The sequence below is a fragment of the Emys orbicularis genome, chromosome 3 (genome assembly GCF_028017835.1).
Source record: "Emys orbicularis isolate rEmyOrb1 chromosome 3, rEmyOrb1.hap1, whole genome shotgun sequence".
In the NCBI taxonomy this organism is placed as follows: Eukaryota; Metazoa; Chordata; order Testudines; family Emydidae; genus Emys; species Emys orbicularis.
Window position 1 is genome coordinate 62,169,612 of NC_088685.1, and position 27,226 is coordinate 62,196,837.

Sequence of the window (27,226 nt, forward strand, 5' to 3'; positions counted from 1 at the left end):
AGGTTCATGCATCTTCACCCACATCCCCCTCAAATTTTGTATCTGTTTGCCTCACTGTTGTCTACTACAAATTCCATTGGCTTGTATATTGCTATTGTTTTTATATGTATACAGTGCCATAAGTATGAATGGTGCAAAGTCCCTTTCCTGAAAAGCTAAAAATCACCAGTTCATCTGCAATGTGCAACACTGACTGACTGTTGTTATAAAAATAAATATACAGTATTTGGCTACAGAAATGCTCTAAAATTAATACGGCCACAAGTGGAACAAATATGGTCTGCAAGTTACTTTGCTAGAGAGCTAACTTTTATTCAGAGACTAAAAGTACAGACTGCAAGTAGGAAACAGCTTATTTATATACTTTTTAAAAAGTTATTATTCAGATTCTGATTGGACTTACACCAGTGTAAATCTTGGGTAGTTCCAATGTCATCAAAGGAATAGCACCAATGTAAACTTGTGTATGTGAGACCACTAATCAGACTAATACATTTATGGATTAGTTGTGCACTCAGGTCTAAATTACAACTTCCTGCATGAGCTTGCGGCAAGGAGCTCAGATGCCAGTGTAATGGACACAAAATGGTTCAGGGGTCCTTGGCCTGCCAGGTAGGGGACAGCTACTTATCTAAACTGTTTGAAAGATATATTCATAGTGGAGGCCCATTGTTAACTTTTGACTATAGAGAACAGATTGAAAATATTTTTAAAGTCTTTCCAAGACACCACTTGAACTGCTATGCAATACCAGTATTTTTCTTATAGTCCCATCAGTTTCTGCAAGGTTTTTGAATGCAAAATTAAAACCAACATGCTCAAACTGCAGAGCCTAAAGTCAGAGAGACAAGGTCTTTTATTGGACTAACTTCTGTTGGTGAGAGAGACAAGCTTTTGAGTTTACACACAGCTCTTCTTCAGGTACTAACACCTAAATCCTTAATGCACCACATTAATAAGTGGTGCATAAGTAATATGTTAGCAGTGCTGAGCACCTGCCACTTCCATTGAAACTGTGCTTCTAGCCTGTCTGTTTGAGAAGAAAACTGTCTAAATGTGACCCTGATTCAGCTAAGGTTTCCTGTGGCTGTAGACAGCCTGAAAACATGACTAATAGAGCTGTTAACGAACAGATATGTTTCAATTATGTGTGTGACGGGTTGGATCACAGAACCCCCCCTGGGAGCTGCCACCTAATGTGCAAAGACTACCCCTGCTCCTGTTTTCCCTGCCAGCTCAGAACTCCAGCACCCTGTCTTGCTGAGACAGACACTCCCGTCTGCTCCAGCACAGACCCAGGGTCTAAATTACTTGCCCCAAAGCTGCAGGTTTACCCAAAAACAGCTCACAGAAGTGTGCTTGTCTTTAGCACTCAGATGCCCAACTCCCAATGGGGTCTAAACCCAAATAAATCCGTTTTACCCTGTATAAAGCTTATACAGGGTAAACTCATAAATTGTTCGCCCTCTATAACACTGATAGAGAGATATGCACAGCTGTTTGCTCCCCCAGGTATTAATACATACTCTGATTTAATTAATAAGGAAAAAAGTGATTTTATTAAATACAGGAAGTAGGATTTAAGTGGTTCCAAGTAGTAACAGACAGAACAAAGTAAGTCACCAAGCAAAATAAAATAAAATGAGCAAATCTATGTCTAATCAAACACTGAATACAGATAAGATCCTCACCAGTTCCAGAATGCTCCCTTTTACAGACTAATCTCCTTTTAGCCTGGGTCCAGCAATCACTCACACCCCCTGTAGTTACTGTCCTTTGTTCCAGTTTCCTTCCAGTATTCTGGGGGGTGGAGAGCCTCCTTCTTTAGCCAGCTGAAGACAAAATGGAGGGGTCTCCCACGGGTTTAAATAGACTTTCTCTTGTGGGTGGGGACCCCCCTCCTCACTCCTATGCAAAGTCCAGCTCCAAGATGGAGTTCTGGAGTCACCTGGGCAAGTCACATGTCCCTGCATGACTCAGTCTTTAGAGGCCGAAGCCATTGTCCACATGGTATCTTGTATGTCTCCAGGAAGACTTCTTATGTGGATTGGAGCATTCCAAGATGCATTGTTCCCCAAGTGCTTCCTGATCAGGTACTTAACCTTGTGAATTCCTTCCTAGAGAAACTGACCAAATGCCTCACAAAGCTTACTTAGAAACCAAGCAAGTATACAGCCCATATTCTTAACCTCAAGTAGAAAATGATATAAGTGTACAAATAGGATGAATAGATATAGTAGACCATAACCTTTACGGAGATATGTTACATGGCACAGGCAGCACAAAACATATTCCAGTTATGTCATACATACATTTATAAGCACACACACCCCCATAAAGCCTTATGGGGTACACTGTCACAATGTGGTAACTGTGAAAGACACCTATGCCAATTTTAATGTCAATATTGCTAGTTATTTCACTCTGGGTGGAGCTTGAGATTGTGAGTGGAGCTTGAGTAGAGTAACTTCCCTCCCCCACCTGACCCATGGAGTATTTAGAGTGATGGGTCTGCAGATGCACTAAACTTGTTCAGAAATAATGCAACAGATCTCTTCTGCATAATAATTCTCTCTGAAGGCCTGTAAAGCTGATTCTGACTTAGAAATAATCTGCAGTTGGAAGAGTAGCTGAAATACCACATGATGCTATTTTATATGCTCCCAGTACTGACTATAAGATCTGACAGTGTTAAGGAATATCCAAGCGTGAAGATAGGGATTTGGATTACCCCAAACTCATGGCAAATAGCACATCATATTAGCCTCACAATATTTTCTCGTTGTTTTTGTACAGCTAGATGTAGCTTTATGTTTTCTCATTATTTTAACGTTTGTGGAACTGTCCTGTTTAAATCTGAGATCAGGATCACAAGCTTTACAACTCAGCTAAAATACATGCCTCACAAAATCACATGTTCCAGTCATTATCTTACAGGTCAACTGAAACTGTAAAATAGAACTTGAAGAATGGGTGACCTCAGGAGCTTTTGATTTACTTAACTGTTTGGAAGTGGCATTTGTTACTGTCAGGTGTTTTCATAACAGACTATCATTAAACTTGAACTACTTAATCTGCAATCCTAAAATTTTATCATATCGAGAGAAAAACTAATCTTTCTGAAGTATACAGATACTTATGTCAAGCTAAAGGAATGGGATGAAAGCTGTTTAATGATTGTAAAACTGTTGCCCTTGTCATTGTCAGCTTTTTAATTAATTAACACAAAATTCAGTTTATAGATGCAATTACTGAAAAGTCCAAATAGACTGACTCAGGGAGTTACTGTTGCCAACAACATAATGGTAAGCTGAGTAACAACTGTAGGCCATGCTGTGGATCCCTACTGTGCTGGCTTTTTCCTTCAGGCTCATGATTTGGAAAGCAGGTCAGAAAAACAAATAAATGAGAAAACTCAAAGTCAGAATAAGAAGATGGCTGAGAAGTCTTGGATGTATGGATGCAAATCTCTAACCGTGAAAGTTTCCAGAATTTAAAAGAAAAAACACATTTTATAATTAAGGGCCAAATTCTGTGCTATATTATACCTTCCGGCACCCCTCTGAAGTCGCTGCATGGCATTACACTCAGAAATTGGCCTTAAATGTTAAGTCCGAGAGATTCATTAACAGTGAACATTTCAAAATGACCTATGTTTGGTTAGACTATGCTGTAGATCGGTCACTGGCTGATTGATACTGTGGCCTTTTCTTCATTTTACTAGTGCTATAAAAATCAAAAGAATCTACAGATCTGAAGGAGATCACGGGTAAAACTCTACAACAATCTCAGAACTCTAGCCCCTACTAGTACCCCTCCACCTCGGCTGTCTTGGCTAAATTTAAATAAAATGAAACAATTGAAAATGTTTAATAAAGAAAGGGCTTGGTGCTGGCTTCTCATGGGATAAGGGAGAGGAGAAACTTTAATAACAAAAGCAGGGGAAAAAAGGAGTTTGAAATCTGCTAACATTGATACTCCCGTTTTTGTTTCAAGACGGTTGTGCTTTTTATTACTTGCAGATCAATTTTCTTTGCAGGTGATGTGGGCCCAGCATTACATCACCAGAAGAGCAGCCAGGAGTATCTTGATGCCAGGATGACTAAAGCAGAGAGGAATGTATTATCACAGACCGCTGAGAAACTTGCCAATACATTCCTTGCTGGGGGTGCTGCTCTGGGGGAAGAGGAGAGGAGACAATTTTGCATGAAGAGTGAAAGAAAACTTTGTAGAAGAATGATCTGGGGTCAGAATCCTGCTGTCTCCTATGCGCAGATCTAATTATGGTCATGTACTTCAAAAAGAGGGTTTAACTAAAACCAGATTTAGCTGGGCATTGCTTAAGAAATACAGAATTAATTATCAACCCTGTCTTGGAGGAAAATGCTAAATGCTTCTCTGTACTTGGAACATTGTCTCATTAGTTGTAGAGTGCAATTTGAGGCTACAATGAGAAATGCAAACAGTCAATTCAAATCTTTATCACTTTAATGAAGTCTAGCATAAACGTGTGTGTGTGTATAATTTATATATACATACATACGTTAGTTCTGTTAGGCTGAAATATCGGTTTTCTATATTGACAGATAGGGAAGACATGGTATGTGTTGTGTTATAAATGTTTTATCAGCCTGGCTTTGCGATGGTCATGTTACTCCCAAGTGTCAAAGCCATGAGTGAGTTACGCAGATCATCCCAACTACGTTCCAGTAAAACCCTCATGCCATCCCACTCCATGATGTATTCTGTAAAATATATGCCATGTATATTACAGAAAAAGCTATCTTAGGAATGTTTTAGAGGGCTTTCAGGGCTATTTCTTGTATTCTTCTGCAAGACTATGGGCTTGGGCCTGATCCTGAATCATTAACATCAATGCTGCTGACTTCAATGGGAGAAGGATATGCCCTTATGAGTCCAACCAAAGCAGGATTAGAGGGAGATAAAATTCAAACCAATAAATGTAAACACTTCCACCACTGATGCAAAATAGCTTTTCTGGGGCTAAAATTATCAGGGTTTTAAGTCTGATCTCTCAGGCCTCTCCAGGACTTGTAGCAAGAGCAGTTTCATTGAGGATCTCTCCATTCCATTGTGCCCATTTCTAGCCCTGCAGGATCATTAGATAACAGACTTTAAAGTTGTGACAGTTTTATGTATGGAAAAGCTGCCACTAGTGCAGGACTGAACTGTGTGTGTCCTGGGCCTCGGGCAGATGTAATTTTTTTTTTTTTTTGGGTGGGGTGAGGGGAATTAGACCACCCTGGAGGAGAAAGTGTACAGTTTTCTGGTCGGTTGATTTTTAAGACAATGAAATGGCAGCTAATTGAAGCTGCTCAGTGGTCACAGATGTGTGAGCAAGTGAACAGAAGTTATAACTTAACTGTATACCTGTGCACTTTATCACATGGATATAAACTCAACCTGTCAGGGGCCTAAGTCTCCACTGCCTTGCACCACGTGCAGTCAGAGTGCTTGTAAAACTCTGCTGCTGGCATAAACAAATGGAGAATTAGGATTTGGTCAAATTTTACCCGCACTTTGCATAGGTTCAAATCAGTGGAGAATCAGGCCCAGGGTGTTAGAATTGTTAATTGTGTTACACACACACTCTCACTCTCTCTCTCTCACTCACCTATTTATTCATTCTTTTGCCTTGGAAGTGTAGGGTGCTAATACTCTATAATCTGTGTGGAGATCTTACTCTTTAGTTAATATTTGCTAATACTAATAGTGTGTTGTTTGCATTTGTTGCACCCAGAGACAACAACATTAGGTGCACGTTAGAAATTGCAAAATAAATGAGAGAGGGGTTTCATAGAAGATTAGGGTTGGAAGAGACCTCAGGAGGTCATCTAGTCCAACCCCCTGCTCAAAGCAGGACCAACCCCAACTAAATCATCCCAGCCAGGGCTTTGTCAAGCCAGGCCTTAAAAACCTCTAAGGAAGGAGATTCCACCACCTCCTTAGGTAACCCATTCCAGTGCTTCACTACCCTCCTAGTGTTTCACCAGATCCAAACCCTTTTATACTTTGGAGTAATTCAGATCTTAATCCAAACATGTTCGCTCAGCTCCATTTCTGCAAAATGAATCTGAACAACATCACCTGACACAAATCTTTCTGAGCTTTACAGATTCAGATCTGAACCTGAACATTCAGGCTCAGGCCCATCTCTAAAGCCAATCTATCGTCTAGTTTTAAACAACACCACCCAGCATTGTAGTATCTCTATTCTCAGGCCCAGATCAAAGGCATTCAGGTGCCTAACTCTCATTTGAAATCAATGGGAGCTAGCTGACTAAATACCTTCGAGGATCTGGGCCTCAGAGCCTCCCAAATGGTTAAAAATCAAGAATACAAACAGCCAGAGGCCTAAATTATTTTTTCTATGTGCCTCTAGATATTTGGGGTGAATTTTTTGTTTGTGTAGGTTTTCTTTCTTCCTTCCATCTCTCTTAGCTCCCTCTTCGATTACACTTTTTCTTGTTCTTCCTTCTTGTCTTCAACTCTTTCTCCTCGTCTTCCACCTTTTCTCTTCTATGATGCTGTTAGTTGTGATTGTATGAAATCCAAGTCAAAGGAGTGAGTTTTACCTTTCATTCTGAATTGAGAATTGTGGTTTTGCTAATCTCAACTGGTAATGCTTTCCAAAGGCTTGCTCCTTTTGCCAAGAAAACCCGTCTCCTCCTCTCATGGGTTTTACCTGTGAGGTTGACAACTTCATAAGTCCAGAGGAGCACTCCCACTGAGGGAGAGTGCACAATGGAATCAGGCATTCTCTGTGACTGTGTCTATTTTTGAGGACTGCACAACCTGCAGCATTGTGACTGAATCAGCACGAGTTTGCAATGGCGCAGTGCTTCTACCCTAGCCATCCTGCTTTAGGTGCACACAGTGCTCCCTGCAAGCATTGCAGGTTCTGGAATTTGTTTCACTGATCCCATAATGCCTAAGCCAGCTCCCAAGGAGCTGAGACCATGGTCACACCTGTAGATTGTCACCAATCACCCCTGAGCCACTGCCAGACTGACTCTGGAGTGGACCTAGAGGCACAAGCTGTATTATGAGAAGCATCACTGTCTATTAGTGGTGATGCCTGCAGAAGTGAGGGACTGGACTGTATTCTTTTCATTCATTTATTCAGTAGTATTTTTCATTTCAATTTTGCCATTAATGTTTTTTCAGTTCGTATTTCCTGGTCTTTTGCTTTCTTTTGTAGCTGAACTAATGGCTTTCTTCTCTCCTGAGTGGAGAAATGGGAGTGATCCAACCCAGGATCTGAAGGGAGGCCATCTCTATAGGGCACCCTCCATTTAGCATATCTAGTTTCGCCTGCCCCTCCCCCCCTGCACAGTGCAGTAGGACTTCCAGGATATGAACCATTCCTTGAGGGGACAGTGAGGCAATGAATGGGTGCTGAGGCACCATGGGGAGTTACAAGAGAGTAATGGGATTGGGTGACAGCAATAGCCTTACTTTGCATTTTAGCTAATGACCCCTTCCTATGTTCGATCTCAGGAGCGTGGGAAATGCTGAGGCAGTGGATGGACAGCAGTGGCACTCCCCAGTAGAGTGCACTGAAGGGTGTGCCTGCATTTGTCGGTTAACTAATCTTTGATTTTTGTCTTTTGTTTTCCAAGTGAATCTCCAGGGGACCAAAGAAAGAGTTTAAAGTTTGTAATAAAGTTGTAGTTTTTGTTATATTTTTATATCCTTCTTTGCTATCTGAGGGTTGGGACTAAGCAGAGCTGAGGGCAACAAGCACTCTCTCTTGGCTACGCTAAGCCCTGCCCTCAGGAGAGGTTTGTGGGTGAATGGACAGAGCCAAGAACTGCCTCAGCTGCTCTCATGCTTGAATGCAGCCAGCTTGACAGGTGACAGAGCCAGCGCTCTCAGCTGTCAAAGCTGTGACTGAAGGATGGGGAGGATCATTGTGGGACTGTGCTGAAAGGATCAATTGCAACCTTGCAGCTGCTACACCAGCCCTTCCTTTCTACAGTGGCCAATTCTATCCAAGACCCCATCCCAACTCCACCCAGACCCCATTTCGCCCGTCCCCAGCCATTCCTGGTCCCTCTGGACCCCACTTACCATTGATGTCTTTGAAAAGTGGGCCTGGTGTCTTTCAGCCCTCTCCTTTCTTCCCAGGCTTTCTAGGGGGGCTTAGATTGCTGTTCCTCTCCACACTGGGACTTTAGGGTAGGTAGTTGGGGTGCCAGGCACAGGTTACTGCTCTTCCCACCTATTGAATTTTCTGCAGATAGTACTAGGCATTCTCCCCTAACCCTTGGGCTGGAGGGACTGGCAGTCTGCTCACTGCTGTGGCCATATATAATGTGCAGAAATATTTGCAACTATACGAAGACTTCAGCCATGATTTAGCTGGAGAGATGACTGTTCCCTTCTCCGGACACAGGAAAGGGGCCACCTAGAATCCCACATCCACAGAAAACTTCATGAATGAGGAAGGGTTGGCCCTCACCTGGCACCTCATCTCCATGGAAGGCCCAGTGTGGTGTGAGTGGCCATTTTGTGCTAATCACCCTATTAACCCTGAGAATGTGGGAGAGGAATGAAGACTACCCCACTTCCCTACCCAAAGCCACCAAGTATGAGTGAGGAAGAAGAGATGAGTGACAGGATGCTGAGCATGAATGGGAAGGCAAGACAATACCACAAGGCGATGGAGCTTGGATAGGCTAAAGGCTTTGCAGTAGGAGAGGACAATAGAAGGAGACTAAACAGAAGGTAAGGAGATTGTGAGGGAAGTGGCTTGGGAATAGGCCTGGATATAGCTAATATGTATGCTAGACCTCGGTGGGTGGGAGGAAAGAAGGGTGCCAATGGAAGTGCAAGGCCTGGATGTTGGCTGAATGGAATGGTATAATCTGTACCTAACAGATACTGGTGAATTTAGCAGACCACCAGGCATCCTCCTGAAAGATAGCACACTCTGCAAACAGGATTAATTAATCCCGGGGGAGGGATAGCTCAGTGGTTTGAGCATTGGCCTGCTAAACCCAGCGTTGTGAGTTCAATCTTTGAGAGGGCCACTTAGGGATCTGGAGCAAAAATCAGTACTTGGTCCTGCTAGTGAAGGCAGGGGGCTGGACTCGATGACCTTTCAAGGTCCCTTCCAGTTCTAGGAGATAGGATATCTCCATTAATTTAATAATATACCTCATTGATGGAGACATTGAAACAAGAACAGACAATTAGTAAACTTTGCTAAACAGTAGAGAATAAGAACTGAAGAAGAGAATGAGGGTGGAGAAAATGGTGATAGAAGTGAGTAAGGGTAGAAAGATAGACTTGTGGTTAAGGTACAGGACTAGGAAACAAAATATGTGGTTTGTATTCCAATCTTTATAAGAACAAACTATAGAGATATTTACAAAACACAAAGGCCACCCTTTCTCTGGGAGCATCTTCCTTTGGAATTTCTGATTCCAACTCTTCCTAGTCTAGAGATGCCTTCTTATAAGATTTTCCCCCAGCATGCCTTTCTGGAGCTGGCTTTTAAAATTTGGCAAAGTCAAACAGCTACAGCCCTTAGGGGTCATTTTGTGACTGGCTGCTGCTTGCTACAATTTCCTCTCCTTGATGGGTATGTTTTATACACTCCTGTTATGTTTTCCACCCAAGTGCTTTTTTTGATTGAATACCTAAACTATATAAGTATTATAGCATTATAAAGTAAATATTATAAATGAGGATTGGGAAGATGTAAGAACCAAGAGCCCTCTGATTGTTCTTAGAGTGTTTCCGACCGATAGCTTGGGCAAGATGGTATGGGGCATGTGGTCTCTGAAAGGCAGCCTGTAAAGCATGGGTTACGAAGGATTTGTAAAGTTCTTTGAAGAGGGGAAGAGCCATAGAACTGCTAAGCATGATCATCGTTATGGCTGACTTGTAAGAAAGGGACCTTCTAAAGGATTGTTCTTTCTCTAGGTTTTCACTCTCCATTACCACTGCAGATACTGCATGTGTAATAGGGTGAATAACAGCTTAACCTCAACTCAACTTCTGCTTTCCCTTGCACAGGGGGGACTGGGTATTTGTTCAGTTCCTATCACAGTGGGGCCTGGGCCTTTAAGAACTGCCATAATATAAATAATATAGATGATGTTGATGGTAAAATAAGAATGGTTAGGTGAAGAGAGAAGGAAAAATGCCTTTGGGAAGGTTGACTCCCCATCCAGTGTCTTAGACTGGATTGAATCTTGAGCTGGGGATGGGTTTTTCTTATCTCAACTTAATTTTCTTTCCTGTTACAAAACCTGTCTCTTGATTAAAAGACCTTGCTGACAGTTTCTGTGGGGTTTTGTGATGATTCATCTCACTAGTTTATCTTTCTCTCTGAATTTGTCCGTCCAAAGATATTACTTTCAGTTTTAAAAATATATGAAATAAGCTATTTGAACTCAGATTAGTCTGGATCCTGAATTCCTTGTGCACTCAAATCCTAAAGGATCTGTCCCCTGAAGGGTAAGAGTTGAGACCATTTAAGTCTAAATTAATGAACAATTTCCACACCTCACTCATAATGCCATATATAAAGCCATGGTACACACACACTTTGAATTCTGCATGCAGTTCTGATCACCCCATCTAAAAAAAAGTTATATTAGAAATGAAAAAGTACAGAGGAGGGGTATGGAATACCTCCTGTACGAGGAGAGATAAAAAAGTTGTTGGGATTGTTCAGCTTGGAAAAGAGACAGCTAAAGGAAGAATAAGTGAATAAGGTGAAAGTGAATAAGGAAGTGTTATTTACCCTTCACATAACACAAGAACCAGGGGTCACCCAAAGTAATTAATAAGTAGCAAGTTTAAAAAAAAACAAAAGGAAGTATTACTTTACACAATGCACAGTCAATCTGTGGAACTTATTGCTTGGGGTGTTATGAAGGCCAAATGTATAACTGGGTTCAAAAAAGAGCTAGATAAGTTCATGGAGGATAGGTCCATCAATGACTATTAGCCAAGATGGTCAGGGATACAGACCCATACTCTGGGTGTCCCAAAGTCTCTGACTGTCAGATCCTGGGACTGGATGACAGGGATTGGGTCACTTGATGATTGCTCTGTTCTGTTCATTGCCTTTGAATGATCTGGCATTGGCCACTGTCAGAAGATAGCATACTGGGCTACATGGCCCACTGGTCTCATCCAGTATGGCTGTTTTTATGGTATCATATTTCTCTTGTCACTTAACAGAAATCAAAGGGGCTTCAAGAGGTGCAATTCTTGCCCTACATCTATTTGCCCTTGTGACTGAGGCAAATGGTCTTGGCTATTCCCAAAGGATCAGCTTTCAATATATATTTAAATTCAGAATTTCCTTTTTATTTATGTTTTTGCACTAATCATGGAGTTTATAAAAGGACGCACACAATGGAGCAGAGAGACTGAGAGAATGCACATGGAGATGGGACTGGATGTAGCGAGTTAGTAACAGGAGACAGAACTCAACTCAACCCAACCAAAGAAAACAGCACAAGTCAGTAATGACCAATAGTTTATTACTTTAGGGCTGTTTAGTGGCCTATATGAATTGAGCTGGTAATCTCAATTCAATTGGCAGTGCACAGGTGTACACATAATAAATACCTCTCACCCTTGAAGGTGCTTTTCTAAGATAGGGATAAAGTGAGGTTGCAGGGAAACTCACACTGGTACTTTCAAACCATCCCTGATCAGTGGATAAAAAAAGAGCTTTAATCTCCAGGGCTGGTAGTGCTGCCAACTCTTATGATTTGATTGTGAGTCTCAGGATATTAGGTGTTTTTCTTAAATTCCTAGCTCCTTTAGCCATGTGACTATGTAAGAGTTCCAAAAACAATGTACAAAACCGCATTATTTGGACAACACAAATTCATTGCTGGGATGGTGAGATGGCAATAACTGAGCTGGGTGATTTGTAGAAAGTAAATCAGATAAGATAATACTGAAACACTCTTATAATAATGTATTATTATAATATGTACTTCTATAGTGCTAAAGGCCTGATTCAAAGATCATTAAAGACAATGGGTAGCTTTCAATTAACTTCAATGGGCTTTGGATCAAACCCTTGTTTGTGTAGTCTCTAGGCATAAATATGTATCCCTACACACATGAATACTAAGCATATATAAAAATAATTTATATACAAGCACCAAATGTGATAATTGTCATACTCCTTAACTGGAAAAACAAGCCAACATAATTCTTGATATGCTGTGAAGGTGACAACATTTCACATCACTGGGTAAAATGCAGCAGAGTTTGTGCTCTTTGAAGTTTGTCAATCAGCTCAGCAATGCAGCCAAGACATACATACTTTGTAGCTTCATGCGTCATCTACAAAAAGATGGTCTTGAACCTCGCTGAGAAAATAGGTAACAAATAATTTACTCAGTGAATCTGGCATCTTTCTTCTTGGGAATGTCTGTAACTAGTCTGCGGTAGCAGATGGGCAGGACCAGGCAATTTTTAGAAAACATTTCCTTCCTGGGACAGACACACACGTTGCCTGAAGCATTGCTCTTCAATCAATTGTGAATTCACAGCCCTGGATGTGAAGAGTGCAATCAACTTCTTCTCACTTCCGTGCCAAGGCTCTAGAATGTGGGTTTGGAAACCATGTCCTCCTGCTGTGCTAAACAGTGTTCCATTCCATAGGAAACCTACCACCTCGGGTTCAGCATGCCAGATTAAAATTCAGTCAATGTAAATAAAATTGTATCACTCAAAAGTTTCCAGAAGATGAACACAAATTGGGCACTGGTGTGGCCAAAGCAAATTCATTTTAAAATTCGAGTGCATACTCACAGAACTGTCTGGCAGGATCTCCCAGCTCTGGACCTGAACAATGTTGTTAGTACAATGTGATCACAGTGATATTTTACAAACAGATTGCATGGGCAATAGATGTATCATATAAAAAAACATTTAACTTCTTAACTGAGGAAGTGACCGGATGTTGAGGATATGCTACATAGTAACTCTAGTGCTCACCTTTCACGCTCCTGCTCCAAGAGGTTGGTAAAGTCATCGCTCTTGTTCATGTAATCTGTATGTTTATGCTTCTCGTTTTCCAGCTCATAAACTGTGCGCCGATGGCACTTCTCGGCCAAGAGGAGCTGTTCCAACATGCGTCGATATGTCTCTTTCTGCTTTTCTTCCAGTCTGTCCAGCTGGATAGTTGAAAAGGAGAATGGACTGTTTGAAAGGTCTCATTCACTGACATTGGCTGATTAACTAACTGAATAAACTGTATTTAGTAAATGTCAGTTCAGTAATTTTACGTCTTGGGTTTTACATAAAGCAGCGGCTTGGAACCAGAGCAATTGTTCTGTGAAAAGAATGATTTCTTTATACAGTGTATTTATATTAAACATTTGCATAGCTCCCAGATGTCTGAAGAATGGAATCTGACACCATTGTATAACACTTTTGCAGGACTGAGTGCTTCCTGCAGTACGCTGCTGACCACCTTCACCTCCTACCAACTGGAAGAGGAATTGAGGGTGTTCAGTGCCTCCAGGGAGGCAGGTCTGAGACAACGAACAGACAAGGTGTTCAGCCTCTCCTGTCAGGTAATGTGTCCTCAAGCCTGTTGAAGTCAATGGCAATTGAGGGCACCCATCAGAACAAAAGAGGGTGGACGCTATGTACAAACTAAGATGCCTAATGTTAGACACCTAAATCCTGCATTCAAATGGCTAGATGGGCATTTAGATGCCTAAACATGGGGTTTGGCACTTAAGTTGCATGCCTAAAGCTGAAAATGCAGGTGCATATCTGTGACATTCATAGATAGTCGCCCCTGCCATTCATTTGATTGATGAAAAATAAAATCTAAATTAGCTAGAGTCAGTGTGGATTCTTTTTGTAATACATTTCTGGTTACTGTTCAATTTAGACTTTTTCTCTCTGCCTCTTCTTTTACAATTTATCTCATTACTTTCTTAGGAATGGTTTATATTTTTTTATTTGGTCTAATTTTATTATTAATTATATTGTTATTAATTATTATTTTATTATTATTATTCCAGCTATTTTTCAAACACTGGTTTTCGTGTGTAAAAAGTTGCTAGGAAAGAACAATACCAAACATTGCTATTCACGCTGCTACCTTCAGTGTTTTGTTGGGGAGAGGGCAGTTGAATCTGAGTTCTCATTCAGTTTGTAACAAACTTCCCACTAAGGTAGACCCACACAGTACCTTTCTGATTATGTGCCTCCAACAAAAATATCACTAGGTCCTGCTCTGATCACACTCAGCCCACCCATTGTGGGAATCATGTCTTCTATAGCCAGGAATGGCCAAGCTAGTGGCTATTTTATGGTATTCCTGTAATGGGCTAAAGGAAAGATGAGAACAGGATTGCAGCCCTTTTGAAACAACTCTAGATGATAAACAGGAGAGTCTGAGGTGCTCATTAAACTTCACAAAGGAGAGAGCCTGGCTTCGGCTGCATTCTCATCTGGACAATGGACCTTTTGAAGCCAGAAAATATTGTAAACGCAGTATTTTTATACCAATCATCTTCTAATAAACTCCTTGCTGTACAAGTTTTACAGAGAACAAAGGGTCCCTCACAAACCAAGGGATTCCATGGACACAGTGCCCTTGCCACCTATTACAAAAGAGTCTTGTTAAGCTCTTTTAGCATTGTTCAAAGTGAATATTTAATGTATCCTCCTGAATGCTACAATCTGTTTTCCTTGCTTACTTGCCTCACAAATATTCCAGAAGATGTCACATTAAAAGTACGCAGTGTATTTTAAATTATCTTCTACTAGACACAATTAATATGAATTGTACTGTGTTCTACCCAGAGAGTCCTTGAAAAATTGTACATACATTGTGGCATATTATACATTTTTTGGCTGGCAGTTATCAGTGCTAGTTTTTTGATATGTGGGTAGAGTTCATCAGCTGCACCATTCCTATTCTGGTACTAAGCAATAAAGTGGCTGCATGCATCCTAAGACTCTTGGGTGTTCTGTGACTCACTTTTTTCCTATATGAATCAAATGTTGGCATGAGTTAACATGGGGATCTCTTGGCCAATTCTTATGAATACCTAGCCTCATAATTTGCACTGGACACCTTTAGTATGGTGAGGGGATCTCAGATACAATATAAGTGTGTTTACAGTGTGTCCTGATCCTTCTTTACTTTTTTTTTAACATAACCAATCACCCAGGCATGTTGAATCAGTTTGATCACTCTGTTGACTCTAAATTCTGAAAAGATGTCATCTAATACAGTGGGTTGTTCAACCATTGTACCATTATTACTGTAATTATTGTACCAATATTACTGATGTATTTAGAAAAAGTAGAAGAGATTAACTAAAACCCTAGGGATGCTACTCTTTACCTTAATAACTGATCTCAAAGATGGCCTTTTTTACCTTAAGAACGTGCTCTGTGCTCAGTTTTGGATTCACCCTGTAGGTATTAGGACCTTTTTCTGGTCTCCTACCTATTCTACACTGGTATAGCTCCATAGACTTCAAACCAAGGATCAAATGCTATAGGTCTAACTTAGAGCCTGATCTTGCTCCCTATGAGCCTGATTCTCCACACTGTTACACCATTTTAATGCTGATGTAACTTTGTTGACTTCAATGGCATTACACCAGCATAAAATCAGTGTTATAATAGAGAATCAGGCTGACTGGTGCCATTGGGTGCAGGATTGGGCCCACAGTCATCATATTGGCAAAATGACTGTTGAAGACAAACTTTCTAAGGACTGAGTAAAGACTACGGGATTTGGTCCCTAGACTTAACTTCTTCACCTGATGCAATGATCCAGTCTCATGAAAATTGGGGTGGGACGGAAATTTCTTTTGCATGTGGATTGACTGCAGTGGAGTAATTAATTTACACTGGTGTGAGTGAGCTAGTCCTCTCATCCTAATTGCTCACTTGATGATACTCTAACAGGAGACACACTGTCAAGAGCACTTATCACTACAGATTTGTACCTATTAATGGAAAGGAATTTAAAATGTAGAGTCAAAATGTAACCATTCACCAACCTGGGAGGGTTTGTTTTTGCTTAACTGCTTGAAGTTCACTACTTAGGGGAGCAGGGGAAGGAGGGCAAAGTCCCCTAAGGAACATGAGAGGCTTCTGTTTTTGCATTCAGAGCCAATGCTATTATCACGGGGAACATGCTTTGGTGATTTCGTAACAAGGAAATATTCACCTTCCCTTCAATTCCTTTTATTTGTGTGAGCAGTGAACACTGCATTTGGCTCTTGCTTTGTGAAATGACAGCAAGGTAAATGGGCACAGTCTATTCATCATGACTCACTCTATTCATCCTTTCTTGGGGAATTGGATAAGTTATTACCTCTGAAATGGGTTTCTCATAGACATCTTCCCCTACGGATTTTTCTTGGGCAAGGATGGCATCCCTATGCAACACTCGCAGCACGTTCTCTGGAGCTGCTGATCCATAGTGAGCCTCTAAAACTTCAGGTTTGGTTTTCTCTGTCTTCAGCATGTGGATGACATCTTCTCTAGCCTGTGGGATTTCAATTCAATATAATTAGACAACCTACAATCAACAGGCAAACCACACTTGTATTACTACAACTACAGTGTGTGCAGTATATGTATATAGTACACACACAGAGTACATTGGGGGGGAATTAAAAGAATATTAAGATTGCAAAATCAAGCAGGTGGGAAATGCCAGAATAAAGATTGCCTCTGTAATCTTAATTTGACCCCTTGTGGGTATGAATTATGATAGTCTTTCCCAGCATCACATATGAAGTCTATCACATTCAGGGGTAAAACCTAGCTCTCCTGGGTCCCAGTCTAGGACCTTAACCAGAATAGAACATCTTTGTTTTTCTTATTACCTCCTGCCTCATTCACTGTCCATCCTGTGCACTGGATGAGGCAAGTGTCTTGTAGAACAAAGAATATATGATCATGTAATTAAACTATGCCATACAGCACACACAAGGGGGCTGAATTAAGATTTCATGGGCAACTGTAATTCTGTCATTTCCTAACTACTGAATTCTTGACTTTGCAACCATAATGTTCTTTTAAAGTAATTATTGTATGTACAGTTCTAGGTTTTTTAAAACAGGGAACTGGAAAAATAAAATACATGGAACCATATTAATTGCCACATGGATCAGCAGTAGGGTTTGAATCAAGGACCTTTATATTCATAGCATGGATCTCAAAAACTTGAGCGAAGAGAGTAACTAGTAGTAATAAAGGGCTGTTAACAATGGACCAGCCACTAGAGGGGGACACAGCACACACTTTGACAGTGGCTTACCTAATTATTTGCTAGACAAGAGAGGAAATTTAGGAGTTTATTCCTGGCTCTGGATGGGAGTTTGTTCTTGTGGTTACAAATAGCAGAGCCAAGCACATCGATTTGACATGCTGTGGTTCTGCCATATCAGAAACAGAGGCCAGTTCCCAACTCTGTCTGAAGTGACTTTGTGCAATACCTGTTGCCCCACTGTTAAAATGGGGGAATGACACTTGCCTGCCTCTTAAGGGGTTATGGTAAAATGGGGTTATGAAGCCTTGCTCAATAAGAAGGGTTGTGAATTTCACAGAATTACAGTCAGTAAGTAGAGAAGAACTCATGCTTTCCTACTGGCTCTCTCCTTCCCTTAGGTCAAAGAGGCAGGTGCTGCTCCTGCCCCATGTAATGCTCAATCTGTGTGGAGCTGGGAAGCCATTTCAGTGCACATGGAAGGTTCAGAGATTTTAGCATCAAGCGTCTATAAAGCTCTAAACACACAAATGGTGATTTTCAAAGGCTTATAACTTGGCCAAATCTGGGTGTGTTTTCATGGGGACAGCAAAGGTACCTCTCTGTCCCCAGGACTATCACTCTGCAAATTTTACCATGGAGGCACTAGAGCTCTTCAAAGAAAAGGCTTCTAACATTAGCAAAACTAGCTCTTTTCCCAAACTTAATTCTTGAAAATGGCTGAGCCACTTTTACTGACACTTAAAAATTGAGCCTGCAGCAGAGAGTAAGCAGCCCACATGAGAATGTTAGCAGTTAAAAACAACTAAGAACAGGGGCTTCTAATGGAAAATATTAGGCAACCAGGCATTACAACTGTCTCTTCCTGTAATATAGAGAAAACATGATAGAGGAGTATAAATATTTTTATCAGCATGAGACTGAGGAAGCCACATTACTCATGAGTGACAAAATGAGTTATACAGGTCAACCCCAACTTATGCCAATAAAATCTGTACATTACAATCCATCATATACTCTGTATAAGATACTTATAGTACATGAAAAAAGTTATTGTAGGAATGCTTTAAAGATGTTAAAGAAAATTTATTGTGACTATTTTTCATACTCTCACTGTAACAGCAGGTACATTAGTTATCATGAGTTCAGTGTTTCTGGGCTCAGAGGAAGCCATAAAACCCTCTAAAAGTGGAAGGAGACAGCTTTTCTATTTATATAAATGTCACAATTTTCAAATCCATTCTCTTGGGCCCTTCCAAAGGAAGAAGTGAGTATTGGATCCCACAGAAAAGCGGAAAGCACTGCAAGGCTGCAAGATATTGGATTGTTAATTTGTGATGTTCTGCCCTCTACTACAGGACTGAACATAATTTGAGGGGGGAAACAAGTAAATATTTCTCTGAGAGGTTGATTTTATTTCATATATAATGACAACTTATTGAAGATGTTTTTGAAATGTTAAAAAGTTCAAAGGAGGATGGGAAGATGGATGGACAGGGGACAGATGAGTTGCTCAAAGATATATGATATTAGTTCTTCACATAGTTCTATGATTTTTCACATGGATATCACCATATGTGTATATACTTACAAGCTGTGATATATGTCCATGTCATATGTACTGTATATTACCTTGTATATATGTGTGTATAGATGAATAAGTGTGTGTGTAGATATAATATGCTCATTGTTTATATCCTCATCTTGTCAGGGGTAGTTCAGCTAGTTCATCAAGAATTGTTTCCTTGTATGTTACCATGGACTTATGATAACAATTTATGAAAAGCAAACTAGCAAACAGATACTCCACTGAGGTTGCTAGGAAGCATCAGAGCAAAAATAGGTCTGTGCTAATAATAAACTGAACACAAATTGCTTTTATCTGGTAAGACACAAATCCAGGAGTGGGAGGATTTTGAAGTGCAACTGCTCTTAAATCTTAATGGGCTACAGGGTCACAGACAATACTGTAGCTTTCAGGAGTTCTCAGGATTTCAGTTAGTCTCCCTACAAACTCCTCATAATGATTGCATGGGGAATTGGCTAAAATAGCTGGCCTGTGAAATTAATGATTTCATGCTTCCTCCAAATGACTAATTTTCCACTTAAACAACAAGACTAGCCCTCACGTTGCTGTTTTGTTTCAAGGTATAGTGATAAAGTATATAATTAAAATAAACTTTAGGACGCAGGCCATTTTCAGATAGTAAGCCAAAATAGTCCTGTTGGGAAAGAGCTGGGTTGCCTGGGGCCACATACTTGGTTTAAAAAAAAAGAAAAAGAAAAAAGAACTGAGGCAAAGTCTCCACTGTGAAGTACTTTTGTTGAAGTACTTTTTGGCTGTCTTCACTACAAAGGTTCACTGACAAAACTTTTGTCAGCTTACAGCCACCAACATTCCTATAACACTAGAGCATGTGCACATTTGGCCGCTTTTGTTGTTGCCGCACATCGCAACCACAAGTGCTTGTGTCAGCAGAAGATGCATTGCACTATGCGTGGATGTCCCAGTATCTTCTGCACCACTGTCCGATGCAATGCTTGTGGGACATTTTGCAGTGCATTTTGGGATACCAGCATAGCGCTCAGATTTATGGGAGCTCCCCCATAATTTCATCCCATAATTTTCAAGCCATTTTTAAAAGTTCCCACAGTTCCTCATGCCACTTTTCTTTGTCTATCATGTCGCCAAAAGAAATATGAATCCTGAACAGCTCAGGGGAATTTTCAAGTGTGTTTTAGAAACGCAGTGCACATTTCTTCTGAATTTGTGGAACTTCAGCTACCAACTGTAGTGCTGCAATGAAGATCAGACAATTGAGGAGGGGTAATGTATAATGTAGACAGTGAATTAAAACTGAGGGTGTTGCAAGCATTTGCTGACCAGCTCCACACACTGGAGTGGTGCTTCTACGCTGGAGAAAGGAGCACTGAATGGTGGGATCGCACTGTGATGCAGATTTGGGGTGACCAGCTGTAGCTGCAGAACTTTCGGATGCAGATGGCCACATTCCTGGATCTGCGTGTTGAGCTCACCTCAGCCCTCTAGTACAGAGACATTAGAATGAGAGCTGCTTTGTCAGTGGAAAAGCGGGTGGCAATTGCACTCTGGAAGCTGGCAACTCTGGTTGGTAGGTAATCACTTCGGTGTTGGAAAATCCAGTGGAGTGGTTGTCAGAAAGGTGTCCAAGGACATAAGTATCTCTTGATATGCAGACACGTGAGTCTGGGCAATGTGCAGAAAATAGATGAGGGATTTGAAGCCTCCCGAACTATAGTGGGACAATAGATGGCACACATATCCCAATTCTGGCCAACAGAGACTCTATCATCCCAGCTGGTGGGTTTTTTCTTTTATGTTTCCTGTTTGTTTAAGGACACAATGTTACTTAATATAAAACACATGCTAGGGCACAGGCACAAGGAAGGGATTTCAGATTGGAAGTAAATTTGCATATAAAATCACAGACTGCAGTCTCTAGTGGTTTTTGGTGGAATAAATGGGGTTTTCTGGCACTAGAAAACCATTTCTCAACTCCATTCCCCTTGCCACTGTGGTAAGTGGGAACATTCAGAGATAGGAGATGATCAGATATTACAACAATTTCTAGTCAATGGAGATATATTTTTAAAAGTTTGAGATTATTCAGACAAAAGGTTAAGAATTACTGTGAGGAACTTAGAAAATGGATGAGTTTTCACTTTTAGAAAATCACTTTACCTTTTAAATTCACTCATAACTTTAAATTGTTTGATATGAAAACTCCAAACCAATTATATATGCTATTCAGATTGTATGTTCTTTAAAGCTGGTACCATAGATAATCTTACTTTATGTCTGTACAGTGCCTACCATGTTACTGATGCACTAGCAATAGTTTTCAAGGTGAACTAGCACACAAGTTACTTTTACCTAGTTAGAGTGGAAAGGTTTTTAGTTACTAACAGTTTTTGTTTCACCAGGGAGCCATGTGAGGGGCTCTGTGTGTGAACTTTTGAGAGGAGGCTTGTGAATGTTACAAACTTAGTTCCACCTAATCTGAATTTAAGGCCTAAATTTACAAAATAAATAAGGCATTGCATTTGGGTGCCTCCATTTTTGGGTGCCCAACCTGAGAATTCTTATACCTGGTTTTCATACTATAAGAATAAAGGGCTACCCAGTAAAAATCAGAGGCAATACAGTTTTAAACTGATAAAATGAAATAATTTTTACACAACCTACAACTAGCATGTGGAACTCATTGCCACAAGATATTAAGTTCAAGATCTTACAGGAATAAAAAAAGAATTGGCCATTTATATGGATAATAAGAACATCCACAGTTACATTAGAAAGGATAAAAGTATAAGGGATATAAGCCCTCATGCTTGAGAGCCTAAGCCAACCACTAGCTTCTCTGTAGTTAGGCAGAAAATGCCTGTTTTCTGGCTTTCCCATTATTGTCCATTGTGAATATTCTTATATCTTCTTTCGCTGAAGCATTTGGTTCTGGCCTCTATCAGAGAGGCTAGTGGGCTAGATGAATCACTGGTCTGATCTAGTATGGCAATACCTATATTCTTAATAACTAGGGACCATATTGTTGAAATTCACATATGCAGCTGATGAGGGTTTTCAACTCATAGGTAGAGAGTGACCAGGCCGGGCTCAGAGTCAGGAAGTTATGGAATTTTAACTCTGGATTTCCTGAGTTTCCAGTGTTTAGGGTTTTTTATTTAACATCTATTAATATTGTGTTAAAGGACAATATTTCTCATCCTTGACAATCACATTCTTTGGTTGGGAATTTGAGTTTGGGGTTACAAAGGAGCGCAAGGGAGTAGTTTCAATGGGATTTCAGTGCCTGACAAATTAGGCTCTGCTGAAAAGTTAACCCTTGATATTTCTCCCCCACTTAGCATATAGAGGCTAATCTGGTTGTAAGAGCTGGGTAACTGGTAACAGATTCTGGAAGAAGGGGGTTTGGGCTGAGTGTGAGCTGTCACGTTATCTGTTTTGATATCTCAGTGTGATCCCCATGTCAGTTCAGCACTGAGGAATCATTTATGCCTTCTTCGTAATTCTTCCTGAGACTTGAAGGGAGAACAGTAGGATGCATTCCCCCACAAAGTGAGTCAGAAATCATGGGGTCCTCTTGTCTAAAGCCTCTGAGAGTAGCTGTTTAGTGAGATTTTCAGGATTTAATCTGAAAAAGAAAGCTGTCTTTGAAGCTGAAGATTACAAAGGGTGAAAGGCCATGTCTGACTTCATCACGGGAAGATACAACTCCATTCCAGCCTACATCTTGTAGCATCTTTCTTATCACTTCCCTTCATTCTACCAACACTGCCAGCCTCACTCCCCTTCATGCCCTCTTTCCACTTCTAGCTTTATGCCTTCATCCATGCTATTACCAATGGATGGAATAACTTTTCAATCACATCCTCTCCTCATTCAAATCCTTTAATAAAGGCCTTCAAATCCTTATTCTGTAAGGCCTTATCACTAATATTCTTCAAGTGCCTTCTCTACCCCAACACTATATAAAAGGAAGAGAGAATAAGAGGAATAAGAGGAGAAAAACATTCCCCAAAATAAAAACTAATACTGCCCCTCTCCTCTGGTCACCCAACATATCTGTCTTCTTTACCACTGATGTGGCTTTGATATTGTTTCTTGTCCCAAACTGACCATAGTAAGTGCTTTACAAATAATAAATAGCATCACAGAAGTTTTAATTTAGTATAAAATATTCTTGGCCTGATTCTCATTCTGATTCTCACCACAAAGTTCCATTTACATCACTCTGGTCTTAAAGTGGGTGTAAATTACACTGTAAATAAGGGCTTTGTGAAAAGGAGTCAGGCTGAGAACATTTTATGCAAAAGAGGAGGTTACTCACCTGTGCAGTAACTGATGTGCTTCGAGATGAGTGTCCCTGTGGGTGCTTCACTCCAGGTGTTGATGTGTCCCTTCGCTCGGAGAGTTGTACACCAGTACCCGCATGGGCTATGCACACACGCTGCCTGCCTCATGCGCTGCTGGTGCCTTAACAGCGTGTGCACGGCCGTGACTTCTCAGTTCCTTCTCTAAAAGGAGACCGCCCCAAACGCTGAAGTAGAGAGGAGGGTGGGTGGGTAGTGGAGCACCCACAGGGACACTCATCTCGAAGAACGTCAGTTACTGCACAGGTGAGTAACCGCCTCTTCTTCTTTGAGAGATGTACCTTTGGGTGCTCCACTCCAGGTGACTGAAAAGCAGTATCTCTAGGATGGTAGGGACTTCGGATCTGGAAAGAAAGCCGTAGACAGCACAGCTTGGGCCCTTCGAATGTCAGTCAAGGGTCCCTGAGAAAAGGCATAGTGTTTGGCAAAGGTGTGCTCTGAAGCCCAGGTAGCAACCCTGCAGATGTCTATGAGGGGAATGTTACGTAGGAATGCAACAGACATTGACACAGATCTGGTAGAGTGTGCCTTAATAGAGGTTGAAGGATGTATCTTCTTTAGTTGGTAGCACAAACGGATGCACTCTGATATCCAGTTGGATATCCTCTGGGTGGATAGCGATTTGACCTTAGATTGCTCTGCGACTGAGCATTTTTAGAAGGACGGGTGGTGACCCAGAGGGACAAAGGATTCCCGGCTTGGGCAAAAGATTTAAGGGGGTGGAACAGAACAAAGGGAGCTGCAGTCATGAGAAATCCCCTAGCTACCATCTGAGCTGGAACAAGGACTGTACCAGGGGAAAGGATTGGGCCCAGACTAGGAAGGCATCCAGTCTGTGATAGAAGCTTACTGAAACATCTCTGAGGGTGAGATTTTATCTGTATTCAGTTTTCTTACTCTATTAGGCTTAGACTTGCGTGTTTTATTTTATTTTGCTTGGTAATTCACTTTGTTCTGTCTGTTATTACTTGGAACCACTTAAATCCTACTTTTTGTATTTAATAAAATCACTTTTTACTTATTAATTAACCCAGAGTAAGTATTAATACTGGGGGGAGGGGGACAACAGCTGTGCATATCTCTCTATCAGTGTTATAGAGGGCGAACAATTTATGAGTTTACCCTGTATAAGCTTTATAAAGGGTAAAACGGATTTATTTGGGGTTTGGACCCCATTGGGAGTTGGGTATCTGAGTGCTGGAGACAGGAGCACTTCTTAAGCTGTTTTCAGTTAAGCTTGCAGCTTTGGGGGACGTGGTTCAGACCTGGGTCTGTGTTTGTAGCAGGCAAGCGTGTTTGGCACAACCAGGCAGGGCATTGAAGTCCCAAACTGCAAGGGAAAATGGGCTTAGAGGTAGTCTCAGCACATCAGGTGGCAGTCCCAAAGGGGGTTTCTGTGACCCAACCCATCACACCCAGCCCATAACAACGGCTGTCGTGGTGGAACTGGCTGTGGTGTCCACAGCATCAAGGGCAGCCTGGAGTGCGTGTGGAAAATTATTTGCCCTTCAGAGACCACTGCCTTAAATTGCTATCTCTTTTCTTCTGGAAGATCATTAATAAATTCCATTAATTTCCTGTAATTTTTATGGTCATATTTGGCTAGGAGGGCGGCATAGTTTGCCACCCTGAATTGCAGTGTGGAGGATGCATAAATCTTGCGGCCAAATAAATCCATTCTTTTACTGTCCCTGTCAGAAGGAGTAGACTGGAAATGCTGCTGCTTGTTTCTTTGGTTTGCCGCTTCCACTACCAGTGAGTTTGGGCCTGGATGTGTGAAAAGAAACTGTGAGCCCTTGGAGGGGACATAGTATTTCCGATCTTCCCTCTTGCAGGTTGGGGGTATAGTGGCTGGAGTTTGCAGATGTTCTTGGCCAGGTCCATGATAGCTCCGTTGATCAGGAGGGCAATCTTGGAGGAGGTTGCAGGTTGCAAGATATCTGTCAGTTCATGTTGCATGTCTGACACCTCCTCCATAGTGATCTTGAGTTCGCTAGCCACCCTTTAAAATAGGTCTTGAAAGTGGGTGAAATCATCTGCCGTTGTCAGCGGTGGTGGCATAATAGCCTCAGCAGGTGAGGAAAATGGATTATTGTTATTTGGAGAGGTATCGGGTGGCACATCTTCTGTATACATATCTGCAGGTTCCTCCTGTACCTCCACCACAGAGGTGTGTGAGGGTTGAGGAGGAGATTTCGTGTCACCTCTACGTGGGCTGTGTCGACTGGTGTGATGTCTCCTGTAGGACTCCCATGGGTTCCATGCCATTGTCTGGGGAAGGGCATGGGTGGTCCCATCCAAGGGTGCCCATACCAGGGTGGTAAGTCTCTGGTGTATGAGGACCTTGATCTTATTGGTCCAGCATTAGTAGATGTGTCGATTGGGAAGAAGTGGTGTGGTGAAAAAACTCCCTCCACTTCATCATCCCCATCATTAGAAAAGTGAGAGGGGAAAGGGGATAATTGTAGGTACAGTCCCAATGTTCCTGGTGAGACATCTGTACCCAGCAAGGGAGATTCGGGGTTGGTGAAACAAGCAAATCCCTTTGATGAAGACATCGTGGTGCCCATGTAGATGGCGCCGATGGGTACTGTGCTGAGTGCAGCAACGGGACCACAGGGTTCGTTGGTGCTGATTGGCGTGGCACCGTGTGCATCACCAGAGGTGGTTGAGGAGTTGGTGCCACAGCTGAACCAGCGGTTGTGTGCAGCTTAGACAAGTGCACCTGAGGCAGCGCCAACAGTACCGTGACAGGAGAGGCAGGCAACTTCAAGCTATTGGCCTTGGCACCAGAGCAGTGCGTATTGGCAGCAACCGGAGTATGGACGGCATCGGAAGTGCCTAGAGTGTGCTGAGCCGTGGTGCGGTCGACACAGACGAGACAGACCTTCTCGGGAGCATTTGAAGGCAGTTTGGTCCCTCTGAGGTGACAAGGCTGGCCGCTTTTTTACTGATTTTTTGTCCTTGTTAGTCTTAGGAGGGCTCTATCCTGAGAAGGACTCATGTCTGGATCAGAGGTGTGTCTGAGGGACTTATCCATCAAAATTAACTTGAGCCTCAGGTCTCTGTTCTTCCGTGCTCTGGCTTTGAGCTTGCTACAATGGGCACATTTTGGGGGGACAAGGGATTCCCCCAAACAACGGACGCATTAAGAATGTCCATCAGAGATGGGGATGGCCTCTCTGCATGTAGTGTATCTCTTAAAGCCCGGGGAGCCAGGCATAATATAAAGTCACTAACTAACCGTGAGGGGAAAAACAGGAGGAAAAATAACTTATTTTTTGGGGGGGGAAAGGGGGAGGGTAGAAGAAAATAAAACTTTGACTAAATATTGACTAAAATACTATACTAACTATACTAACAAACTAACTAACTATGCAAAAGCAAAAAAAAGTTTTGAGTGGGACCACTGAGCTCCGTCTCAGGCTGGGGACGGTAGAGAAGGACCTGAGGAGTCCCAGCCGTGTACGCTGCGCAGCCCGTGCGGATACTGCTGTACAACTCTCCGAGCGAAGGCGCAGGGATGCACCAGCACCTGGAGTGGAGCACCCTCAGGGACGTCTCAAAGAAGAAGAACAAAAGCTTCCATGGTGTTATTTGTTAAACACTGCAACTCCTTCACACTGCTCTGGTAGGGTTAAGAGACCTTACGCACACCACATCACATACATTATTACACTTATACCCACAGTAAGGGCCATTTACACTGCCAAAGCAGCATAAATAGGCCTTAGCATACATGAGAATTAGGCCCATGGTTTAGAAAAAATGGTGTCATTCACTGCTTGGGAAAGTGATTGACAGCCTGGCAACCAATGGTCTTGATTTGTTGACAAACCAGTTCTGCATGAGCAGAAACAACGCAAGCTTCCCCCTCATGCCCTGCCAATTTCTTACCATTCTGACCCAGGAGATCAGCTCTGAGTGAGTTTGCAATTTGGTCTCCAAGCCCACTCAGTCCTTAGCCTCTCCAATCAGACTGCTGACAAAGCTACACTTTAGTGCCCATTGAGGTGGCATGTTTTGTGATAGGAC

The 27,226-nt window shown here is 41.8% G+C and overlaps 1 protein-coding gene across 2 annotated transcripts in view; it reads right to left on the minus strand.

Annotated features, from left to right (window-relative positions):
* The window catches only part of FILIP1 (filamin A interacting protein 1), an 86,575-nt gene that overhangs the window by 36,482 nt on the left and 22,867 nt on the right, over positions 1 to 27,226 (minus strand). For both annotated transcript variants that reach the window (XM_065401270.1, XM_065401269.1), the window contains exons 2-3: positions 16,364 to 16,537; positions 13,006 to 13,184 (exon numbers count right to left, since the gene is read on the minus strand). In XM_065401270.1, coding sequence (XP_065257342.1) covers positions 13,006 to 13,184; positions 16,364 to 16,537 — 353 coding nt within the window. The remainder of the gene's footprint in view (positions 1 to 13,005; positions 13,185 to 16,363; positions 16,538 to 27,226) is intronic.